At 41.4% G+C, this 12,123-nt stretch overlaps 2 protein-coding genes across 2 annotated transcripts; both read right to left on the bottom strand.

Annotated features, from left to right (window-relative positions):
* Window positions 1-2,450: 2,450 nt before the first annotated feature.
* LOC140897086 (olfactory receptor 6M1-like) lies at window positions 2,451-3,416 on the bottom strand. The gene is given in 1 exon segment (XM_073309382.1): window positions 2,451-3,416. A coding segment is annotated over 1 exon segment (966 nt).
* A 4,845-nt stretch (window positions 3,417-8,261) lies between these two features.
* On the bottom strand, window positions 8,262-9,784 carry LOC140896801 (olfactory receptor 6M1-like). The gene is made up of 2 exons (XM_073308820.1): window positions 9,447-9,784; window positions 8,262-8,874 (listed from the first exon to the last, which is right to left on the bottom strand). Exons 1-2 carry the CDS (start codon window positions 9,782-9,784, stop codon window positions 8,262-8,264), a joined length of 951 nt encoding a protein of 316 aa, XP_073164921.1.
* Window positions 9,785-12,123: the final 2,339 nt, after the last annotated feature.

Raw genomic sequence — 12,123 nt, 5'->3', positions numbered from 1 at the left:
ATGGCATCAGAGACTTATGGCAGGACATGCTTGCCTGAACTGTCATTACATACCAATAGTTATAATCTAGGAAGATTACAGGGTTCTACAATTTTTCTCTGAGTGATGAAATCTCAGGTATATCTATTAGGCCCTGTTGCTGAGACTTTCCAAGCCACTATGGAGATCTGGACTCCTGATTCTGCAGTCTGCCAGAGGACTGGAGAAGGGTAAACATAGTAAAAACTTTATAATGGGAAACAAGGTGGACTCAGGGAATCTAACTTAAATACCTGGAAAGATACTGGAACAAATTATTAAACAATCAATTTGTAAGCACCTAGAGGACAGTAGGATTATAAAGAATAGCCCGCATGAATTTGTCAAGAACAAATCATGCCAAACCAACCTAATTGCCTTCTTTGAGAGGGTTACGGGCTTAATGAATGTGGGGAGGCTGTAGAGGTGATTTATCTAGATTGCAATGCCTTTGACACAATCCCACATGGCAGTCTCATATGCAAGCTAGGGAAATGTGGTCTAGATGAAATTACTATCAGCTGGGTACAAAACTGGTTTAAAGACCATACGCAGAGAGTAGATATGAATGGTTCATATCTAGTGGGGGTCCCACAGGCATCAGTCCTTGGTCCACTACTACTCAATATTTTAATTAATGCCTTGGATAATGGAGTGTGTGAAAAAGTTCCTCCTCTACCTTGATGGGTCTTGCACTTATTGATGGATTTGCTCACCTTTGAGCTTCACAGCAGCCCTCAGTTTGGCTGTTTTCATGAACCCACAGTCCAGGTCAACTCCTCCTGTTCTCCGACACTTCAATCTCTCTGGTCACGCGATTACAGACATGAAAGTTGCTATATTACAACAAAAAAACTTCAAATCCAGACTCCAGCGAGAAACTGTTGAATTAGAATTCATTTGCAAATTGGATACAATTAACTTAGGCTTGAATAGAGACTGGGAGTGGCTAAGTCATTATGCAAGGTAACCTATTTCCCCTTGTTTTTTCCTACCCCCCTCCCCCTCAGATGTTCTTGTTAAACCCTGGATTTGTGCTGGAAATGGCCCACCTTGATTATCATACACATTGTAAGGAGAGTGGTCACTTTAGATAAGCTATTACCAGCAGGAGAGTGGGTTTGTGTGTGTGTGTGGGAGGAGGGGGGGGGTGAGAAAACCTGGATTTGTGCTGGAAATGGCCCAACTTGATTATCATACACATTGTAAGGAGAGTGATCACTTTAGATAAGCTATTACCAGCAGGAGAGTGGGGTGGGAGGAGGTATTTTTTCATGCTTTGTGTGTATATAAAAAGATCTTCTACACTTTCCACAGTATGCATCCGATGAAATGAGCTGTAGCTCAGGAAAGCTTATGCTCAAATAAATTGGTTAGTCTCTAAGGTGCCACAAGTACTCCTTTTCTTTTTGCGAATACAGACTAACATGGCTGTTACTCTGAAATTTGTAAATCCAGGTGCCCTGATTAGCCTGCCTTAATTGATTGTAGCAGCTTCTTGATTGGCTGCAGGTGTTCTAATCAGCCTGTCTGTCTGAATTGTCTCTAGAAGGTTCCTGATTGTTCTGGAACCTTCCCTGTTACCTTACCCAGGGAAAAGGGACCTACTTAACCTGGGGCTAATATATCTGCCTTCTATTACTCTCCTGTAGCCATCTGGCCCGACCCTGTCACAAGTGTTTATACAATTTATGGATGACACCAAGCTGCGAGGGGTTGCAAACACTTTGGAGGACAGTACTAGAATTTAAAATAGTCTTGACAAATTAGGGGATTGGTCTGAAATCAACAAGAGGAAATTCAAGAGAGACAATTACAAGTCAGTACACTTAGGAAGGAGGAAAAAACAATTGCACAACTACAAAATGGACAACATAGCACTAAGTGTTAGAACTATTGAGAAGGATCTGGGCCTTAATTAAAAACTTTCCAACCAGAAGTAAGATGGAGAGATAAGAAACTAGGCTGAGATGTTCAAAGAAGCCTGAGTAAGGCACCACACTACCATTGAATCCAAAATAAAAGCTCATTTGAAAATTCCAGACCAAATTAACTACTTCATGGGTACATTTGGGCAAGGCACTTAATCTATTCTGTGCCTCATTTTACCATCTATAGAAGCTGGGGGGTGAGACTGTGAAGATAAAACCCATCAATGATTATGAGGCACTTAGTGGTTGTAAACTCAGTGTAACTTGCTTCTGTCAATGTTGTGTCTGTTCTGTGGAGCCATACACCTGGGTATCCAGTGTTTCCTAGTCCAGCTCTTTTCAAAAGAATTTGAAATTAATTCCCCAAACAATAGACTTGACCAAACTTTATTTTTTTAAAAAAAAAGCAGATGCAGAAGAGGCTATTGCACAGAATTTGGCTACATGTTGCAACACTGATTTATGCTTTTCTAATTATTAGTATTACATGTCTTGCCTCCATCAAGAAGCACAACACAACTTGGGGAACAACTTTGTCCTGTTATGACTGAAAGCAACTCTTAGGGCAAGTTTAACACTCTTGTTTCTGAGGCTACAGATGAAGGAGTTGAGGAATGGGTACACTACAGTGTTCACCAGAGCCACCCCTTTGTTGATTTCCAGAGATAAGTATCCTGTGGGCCTGACATACAAAACAAAGCAGCTTCCATAGGCCATCACTACAACATTTAGAGGGGAAGCGCAGGTGGCAAAGGCTTTCTGCCTCCCAGTGGCAGATGGGATTCTCAGGATAGAGTAGAAGATGGAAGCGTATGAGATCATGGTTAAACATAATGAAGTCAACACTATGGATGGCTGCAAAATGGAATCTACCCTCTTAATTAGTTGGGTATTGGTGCAGGAGAGTTGGAAAAGGGGGGTGCTGTCACAAAAGAAATGGTTGATCAAATTTGGGCCACAGAATCTCAGCTGGTACACCAGGACCATCCGTAAACTTATAACCAGGAAACCTCCCACCCAAAAAACAAAAACTAGTTGAATGCAGAGTCTCTGTTTCATGATGGCAGCATATCACAACGGGTGGCAGATGGCAACATAGCGGTCAAAGGACATGACCATGAGAAGGATGAACTCCACAGCTCCCAGGGCGAAATAGAAGTAGGATTGGGCCATGCAGGCAAGGAATGAGATGGTTTTGCTGTCTGAGAGAAAGTTCAACAGCATCTTGGGGTTTGTGACCGAGGTGAACCAGATCTCCAAGAAGGACAGATTGCTGATGAAAAAGTACATGGGTGTGTGGAGTCGGTGATCCACCCACACTATGAAAATGATTAATGAGTTCCCGGTTAGTGTGACCAAGTAGGTCAGTAAAAGAACAAAGAAGAGAAACATCTGGCGTTTGTCACGAACTCCGGAAAACCCCAAGAGCATGAATTCAGCCACTGTGGTTTCATTTGCTTCCTCCATTTCCGATTTCAGTTTCCCCTGTAGAAAGAGCAACAATAAAAAAATAAGAGCATGAATCTTTATCTATCACATTTATGGATTCAACCACAATGTTCTGGAGGGTTGTGAGACAGAAAAGCTGAACACTTGAGATCACACACTAAGGAAGGAGACAGAGAATTAGTGAGATTGATAGAGAACATGAGTTCCCAGGATAACTAAGGTGATGTGTCCACTGTATTTTATATAACAAATTAAACCTGAGGAAAGAGCTGGTTTCCAAATAATTGTCTTTGCTCAGTATTCACAAACAAGCAACACCTGGCTATACACACACAGCTCCTCTCAGTGCTTTCTGGTGCCTTCTAAATCTCAGACCATAGCGAGCACAACTAGAGAGAGCTCACCAACTATTTAAAGAGATCTTACCCTGTTTCTACAAAGTACACAGGAATTACATGGGGCCTTTGTCACTCTCGTATTGGAGAACCTCGCAAATACTGGTGGATTCTTACAGCAGCTGTGTGAGGTATTATCTGAATTTTACAGATGGGAACAGCTTAGAAGAAGTGACTTTCCCAAGATCACACAGGGAGTTTGTGTGTGAGGGAGGCGCAGTAAAAAATAGTGTCTGAAACACGTATGTAATCTGGTACCAGGATAGGGGAAGAAAGTGAGATGCCAGCTAGAAAACAATTTCAATTTAGGGCTTCAATGTTTGTTTTCATTCTGCATTTCTGGGCAGTTGTAGAGATCACTCTTTTCCAACCTAGAGCCCAGTGTGTAGGGTACAGTGTTAGAACACATGAGGACAAGATTAAAATCCCTGCTCTGCCTTACTTGGAGCCAGCATTTTAATCGGGTGCCTCCCATTTTAGGCTAGTGCCTAACCAGCAGGTTATACCACATTCAACCACAATGTTCTGGAGGCCTATGAGACAGAAAAGATGTACACTCAAGGTATGGCAAGCTCACAAGCTAATGAAGGAAATAGAGAATTTCTGAGATTGGCAGAGAACATGGTTTCCCAGGCTAACTAGTTCGATCTGTCTATTGCTGATTATATAACAAATGAAACCTGAAGAAAGAGCTGGTCCCCAAATAAATGTCTTTGTTTGATATTCACAAACAAGGAAAGCCAGGCTACATATGTACAGTTCCTCCCACTGCTTTCTTAGAACACAGCGAGCACAACTAGAGAGCTGACCAACTATTTACAGAACTGTTACCCTGTTTTCTAGACACTATACAGTCAGTAGGTGGACTGTGGGCCCAATCTAGACCACAAGACACTTTTGAATGCACCCCAAAAGCTTTTTATTTACTTATTATCATTATTGTTATTTTTTTTCCCTATGGGATGCAAACCTTAACTATACCTTGACCAAGGAACTTTGACCTTGACAAAAAAAAATGACCACGTTTGCTGCATAAGAATCACATGGGCCTTATTACTCTTGTATCGGAGATTCTTTCAAATACTGGTGGATTCTTACAGCACCCGTGTGAGGTATTATCTGAATTTTACAGATGGGAACAGCTTAGGCCAAGTGACTTTCCCAAGATCACCCGGGGAGTTTTAGGTATATATGGAATGCAAGGCCTATAGGCCCCCCCACACACACACAGCAAAAAAAGACAAGCAATTAGCCTCATTCTTATCTGGGGTACGTTGCTGTAGCCCCACTGAGTTCAACTGAGCTATTGCAATTTAATCCAGCTGTGGTTCTGAGTCAACATATTGATCCTGACTGCTGTGCTAAAGAAAATATAAATAACCGACTGTCCCTTTTGATGCTCCCTATTCTTTATATAACCCCACCATCCTACACACACACACACTTTTAAACCTTTTACAACACCCAAATTTGGCATTACTTGAAATGTCTAAACTGACACTCAGGGTCTGATTGTTAAAGCTATTTGGGCACCAAAAGATGAAATCAGTGCGAGTTTGGCATGTCTTGCTTTCGAAAATCCCACTAGGTGGCTAATGTCCTTTAAAATCTGCCTCTGAGATATGCTACCTAAGAGGTATGCTGTATTTCAAGGAATTAGTCTGACTTACATATCAGAGGGAAAAAATATTCCCATCCACTGCAGTAGCCAGAACATGAAATTCTCTGAACTGTGGTATGCAAGGAATCAAAGAAAAACAAACATAAAAAAGAATACATTGTGGGGTGAGGTGGAGAGTAATCCCTTCCTGACCTCCCACAAGTGACCAGCTGAAATCCTGAATCATGACCATGAACTCAATACATAAATGGGAAGGGACCCACAGGGCTACTGAGCCCTGCTCCCCCACCATCACAACCAACTCCATCATACAAACCCACTCATAAATTTGTCCTGCTCTCTCCATTACACTTAAAGTCTTAAAACTAATTAAGAGAGAGCTGGCTTAATGGATGAGTGGGACTGTACGACAGGGCTGCTTGTGATATTAAATAGGATCCTAATCAGAATTTCCTTTATTAGTGTTTCAGACATTGTAAGTAATTTTGGTATTTACTTCTCTTGAAATACAGAGGGATGAATTTGCACATGCTTTTGAATCATCTTTTGATAGATCTGAGTATTAATTGCTACAGGTCGTTTCCTCAGCTGATGTGAATTTAGCTCCACTCAGATCCATAAATTCATTGTTTTAAATAAAACAGAGTAAAGTTATAAACTGAGCTAACAAAATACAACAGTTACAAATTCACTCACACTGCCAAGGTTCTGTCAGGTAGATGTTATAACCTGGCATTAGTAACTCTTCCCTCTTTGATACAGGAACGCACGAGAGTTATCCACTGTCAATCCAGGTCTGGAATTCTGAGACAATCGGTACAGTCGAAATATCAGATGAACTGATATCTCCCTGGCAGGTCTGTCTCTCTCTAACATTACACCTCACTCCTATTCTACTCCCGGCTCCTGACCGCTAACTTCCTACTTTCAAGACAGTTCTACAATCCCTTCTCCATCGGATGAGTGATCTTCAGATTTGCTTGAAGTGTTGAAATGTCCAGTGACTCTTTCTGCCTTTAAATCAAAGAGAGAGAGAGATCGCAAGGCCAGGGTTTTTGCAACCAGGGACTATGTCAATGCTGACTGTTTACTTGTAGTCTCGGTCTCAGAATTGCTCTCCCTAATCTGGAATTTAAGTGGCTGTCTCTGTCCTCAGTTCTAAGTGACTCTCAGTAGCGTGGCATCCCCTTTTCAGTGCCTCTTTGCCCTGGGACGCCTCAGTAGAAGCACTGAGTAATTCCCTGGGGCTCCGCTTGCTGGGGATTTACAGCACAGAACTCCTGCAGGTGTTAATCAGTATACACTAGTGGAAGGTCTGTCCATAGGGTTTCTCTCTCCCCCCACCAGCACTACAGTATCTGACCACCTTGCCAAGGCTAATGTACTTATCCTCACAATGCCCCCTACCCATTTTACAAACAGGGAGCTGGGGCACAAGGGAGCTGAGTGCCAGATTGTTAAAGATATTTAGGCACCTAAAGATGTACGAAGGCTCCAAGTGGGATTATGAAAGGCATCTAAGCATCTGGCCTGTAATATACATAGATTTGGAAACCTTTAAGTTTTATGGATAAATGTAAATGAATGTGAATTTCACTATATAAATGAAAAAAAAATTTCCATCACTAATAATCCACATTTACAGTTAAGCACAGTAAGAAAAATGCTGTTTGAGAACAGATTTTGATGTCAAGATATTTGCTTTGTACATTTTGACACAAGATGTGGACAATTTGTGCTTTAACGCTTAACAAGCTTCAAGTTTTTGAATCTTAAAGTCTACAATCCTTAAAAAAAATATTCTCTGACCCCCCCACTATCATTTCCCCCAACTGTGAAAATTTTAAAAGTCAAAGTTTTAAAAAGTGACAATAAGAACATTGATATGAACCATCGAAATTATAAAAAGATTAAAAAATTCCAATTCTGCCAAGTCTAGAAATGCAGGAGTTCAGACTAGGTGATAGGGTGGTCCCTAGCTGAGAACCTATCCAAGGTACTTATCTGACCCCCCACTACCACAGAATCTCAGCCCCTCTCAATGTGTAATGTATTTATGGTCATAACATCACTATGAAGTAAGGAAGGACTCTTCCCTTTGTACAGATGGGGAACTGAGGCAAAAGGAGACTTAGGGCCAGATTTTCAATGGTATTTAGGCACCTAAAGATGTAGGAAGGCACGAAGAGGAATTATGAAAGGCAACTAGTTTGAGGTCTGGTCTACACTCAGGGGGGGATCCATCTATATTATGTGAATAACATAGCTGATGTCGATGTACTTAGATCTACTCACCACAGTGTCTGCACTGCGGTAAGTCGATGGCTGACGCTCTCCCATCGATTCCGCCTGTGCCTCTCGCCCTGGTGGAGTATCGGAGTCAACGGGAGAGTGCACGGTGGTCAATTTATCCTGTCTAGACTAGACACGAGAAATCGACCCCCGCTGGATCGATCGCTGCCCCTCGATCCAGCAGGTAATGTAGACACGCCCTGAGAATCTCACTGGGGTTTAGGCAGTGAGCAGTGTAGCTACAACAGAATGTAGGCAGTTTTGCACATGCCCATGGACAGAAACTTAAACACCATGGAGACTTCATCAGCAGGAATTTAGGCACCCAGGGAATTCAGGTGAGTCCAGGTTTAGGTGACAGTGGAGTAGAGGTTTTGAGCAGCTCTTTGGGGCCTAAATATTGGACTTAGGTGTCTAAATCTCATGTTATCTAGCCCCTAAATTCCTTTGTAGCTTTTCCTGCAAGGGCCTGGGTCATGCTTGAAAACAAGGCAATTTAATTCAGACCTACCTGGACTTTATATACCATTTTATCTCTTTTTAAAATGAATAGTTTCAAGGACTGACCTTCTTTGAGCAACCCATAAGCCTCACTACAGCATCTCTCAAGACCTCCTTAACTCTATCATTCCTGAGGCTGTAGATGAAAGGGTTCAACAGGGGTATCACCACCTCAGTGAGCAGAGAAGCTCCTTTTTCAGAAGCCAAGGATTGGTTGTGCTGCGGTCGGACATGCAGAAAAATGGAACTCCCGTAGGCAAGGGTTACTACGGTGAGGTGAGAGACGCAAGTGGAAAAGGCTTTTTTGGGCCCTTGGACGGAGGGGATCCTAAGGATAGTGGCTATGATGTGGGTGTAGGACTCTATGGTCAATGTTAAGGAGCTCCATGATACAATGGAGGAGAGAATGAAGTCTAGCATTTTGAGGTAGCTGGTGTCGACACAGGAAGCTTTTCGCAGAGGGTTGATAAGACCAAATAAATGGTCTAGTTCTTGGCTGCAGAAAGGTAGCCTGGTGTACACTATGGTTGGACCAAGCATGGATAGAGAAGCTACCATCCAACAGCTAAGGAGAAGCCTGGAGCACACCCTGCCATTCATAATGACTGTGTAGCATAAGGGCTTGAAGATGGCTACATATCTTTTGAAGGACATCACCTTCAGTAAGCACATAAGAACGGCTATACTGGGTCAGACCAAAGGTCCATTGAGCCCGGTATCCTGTCCGCCAATGTGGCCAATGCCAGGTGCCCCAGAGGGAGTGAACCTAAGAGGTATCAAATGATTTCTCTCCTGCCATCCATCTCCACCCTCTGACAAACACAGGCTAGGGACACCATTCCTTACCCATCCTGGCTAATAGTCATTAATGGACTTAACCTCCATGAATTTATCCCTTTTAAACCCTGCTATAGGCCTAGCCTTCACAACCTCCTCAGGCAAGGAGTTCCCCAGGTTGACTGTGCGCTGAGTGAAGAAGAACTTCCTTTTATTTGTTTTAAACCTGCTCCCCATTAATTTCATTTGGTGGCCCCTAGTTCTTATATTATGGGAACAAGTAAATAACTTTTCCTTATTCACTTTCTCACACCACTCATGATTTTATAGACCTCTATCATATCCCCCCTTAGTCTCCTCTTTTCCAAGCTGAAAAGTCCTAGCCTCTTCAGCTTGGAAAAGAGGAGACTAAGGGGGGGATATGATAGAGGTATATCTATAGTATACTATATCTATAGTAGGACAAACTCCACTGTGCACAGGAAGATGAAGAAGAAGGTTTGGGCCAGACAAGCAGTGATGGAGATGGTCTTCCTATCTGAAAGGAGGCTGACCAGCATTGTAGGGGAAATGACCGAGGTGAACAAGATGTCCAGGAAGGATAAGTTGCTGAGGAAGAAATACATGGCAGTGTGCAGGCAATGATGGAACCATATGACGGAAATGATGAGCATATTCCCCACGAGGGTGAGCAGGTAAAGCAGCAGCAGGACCACAAAGAGGAACATCTGCAGTTCTGAGGTGACCGGAAAAGCCAGCAGAATGAACGCTGACCCCACAGTTTGATTGAGAGGATTCATGTACAGTGTAGGTCCTGTGGGAGGATGGATATGAAAGGTGAGGGACCTAGAGAAAAACATTTCATGTAGTTGAAATAACATGTCTAGGGGGAAATTCATTTTATAAATAAAATTAAAATTAATGGGAACTGATTGTCTGGATCTGAAATGTGGCTTTGTAAGTCTCAGCTTTAAATCTCAAAAATGATTGAAGATCTAGGGAAAGAACCTTCACAAACGTATAGAATCATAGAAATATAGGCGGGGCAGGGACCTCAGTAGGTCAGCTAGTCCAGTCCCCTGCACTGCTGTGGGACTAAGTGCTACGCAGATCATCAATGACAGGTGCTTGTGTAACCTGTTCATAGAAACCTGCAAAGACAGAGATTCCACCGCCTTGTTAGGTCATTTGTTCTAATGCTTAACTACCCTTAACATTGGGAAGTGTTTCCTCCTGTCCAACCGAAATCTCATTTGCTGCAATTTCAGCTCATGACGTCTTTAATCCGTGAATGTCAACCACACACAAACACATTTTTAGTTACTCACATGCACACAAATAAATGAATGATTTACCAGATCCGCCTCTCAGCTAGGAATTGAGCTCTTGACTTTTTAATCACTGCCAGCTTTCTTAACTCTTAATTCTTTTGAAAATGGAATTTCCTCAAACTCCCACATCCTATGAAAAAGTTTTTTAAACAAAAAATTCAGTTCAGAAGTTTCATCCCACGTACGAACACTCAACAACAAGGCCAGGAAAGATGTGTGGGTGCTCAGAAGTAACTGAGCAGCGTATACATGAAAATCACCTGACTAACATTTGCAGGTTCAGGTTTCTCTTAAGTTTCTTTCTTAAATTCTCTTAAGTAGCAGGTTCTCTCTCTCTCTCTCAAATATGTATACATAGATGTATATATTACATGTATGTTTTCTTACTGAGGTGGTGAAGCGTATTATCTAACATTTTGAGAAAATGGACTTTACAAATAAACTGCTTCTTGAAATAGAACAGCAGAAAATACATAATCAAATGGAAAGTCTGATTCACCAGTGAGTTGCTCCATTTTCAGATTCATATGAATTTGATTTCAATGTAGACCTCCACAAATTTTGAATTTTATTACTTCGTTGGCTGAGACAAAAAAGTCTTAGTTAAATAAAGTTTTGGGTGAACCAAAATTGTTTTTGTTATTCGGGGAGCAAGGAGAGTTTCTCCCACAAAAAAAGTAATCTTTTCAAGTTGAACAATTTCCTTGACCCCAAATGATTTTTCTTTGTCATCTTCTTTTGATTTCATTTTGTGACACTTTTTGGGTGCTTTTTACACTTTTTAATTTGCTGAAAACAAAGCTTGCTTAATTTCAAAAGGAAACATCATTTCAAATTAAAATGTCAAAACATCTTATTTTGGAAATATCAGAATGAACCATTTTGATTTTTTAATTTTTTTTGTCCCAAATGACTTCTGATATTTGACCCAAATTCACAAAAACTTGTCTGACATTTTTTGTGTGTGAATTAACTGTTATCCAAAAGATAAAAATAAATGCCAACCTCTATTTTAATGTGCTCACACTCGTGGAAAGCTGGACCGATACATTAGTAAATCAGGCCAGCAAAGCACAATATGAAATTGTTCATGTTTGGATAGCTCATGACACATCTGATGTCAGGTCTGTAGATATTAGTGGGCAGACTCCCATTGGAATCACTAGATAGATCCCCTTTGTTTTCAAAAGCAGGCGACACCATCATAAGATCTGAAAACCAATCGTAGCGGTTCAGATATACTCACACAGTGAATCCATGTAGAGATTACACCAGTTTTTCCTCTTTAAGAAGGTCTGAGAAATTCCATTTTCCAGCTGATTTCATTCAAAATATCAGTGCGCTGAACTGGAGCCAACATTTGAATTCTCAATTTGAAGTTGACCGGAGGCGGACAAGGTACCTACCTTCAAACAAAGAACAATATGAAGTTTAGTTAGATCCTTACTTTATATATTAAGTTGATTGATAACTGATGATGAGTAACAGTAGTACTTATTAGCTTCTGCAGAAAATACAAAACACTTTCTTCATGAGCATAGAAAGGCAGACAAGCTGGGTTGGAGACAGAGAGATAGAGCTGAGGATGTGAGATGTACAAACAGAAGAAGATAGATATACAGAGCTCTAGTCTGAACTTCCCTGTTCTATGTCGATACAGCCAGCATTTGTGGAATAGTAACATCTACCTTTTTAAATATTCTTTCTATGGACTCGAGTCAAGCACACAACTTAAATTTAGGAATTCTGATTCGCTACTTCCAGACCTCTTCCCCCACCCTTCCTTCTGTACCTTTCATGTTTCTTCT

The sequence above is a fragment of the Lepidochelys kempii genome, chromosome 13 (genome assembly GCF_965140285.1).
Source record: "Lepidochelys kempii isolate rLepKem1 chromosome 13, rLepKem1.hap1, whole genome shotgun sequence".
Classification (NCBI taxonomy): Eukaryota; Metazoa; Chordata; order Testudines; family Cheloniidae; genus Lepidochelys; species Lepidochelys kempii.
Note: the sequence above shows the minus strand (reverse complement) of the source record. Positions and strands in the feature narration are given on the sequence as shown.

What these genes read in the sequence shown, in the direction of transcription:
- LOC140896801 (XM_073308820.1), bottom strand. Translation starts at nt 9,784, where the DNA reads ATGAATCCTCTCAATCAAACTGTGGGGTCAGCGTTCATTCTGCTGGCT. An exon ending in CTGTGCACAGTGGAGTTTGT is followed by an intron (nt 8,875 to 9,446) that starts CCTACTATAGAT and finishes CGTTCTTATGTG; the next exon opens with CTTACTGAAGGTGATGTCCT.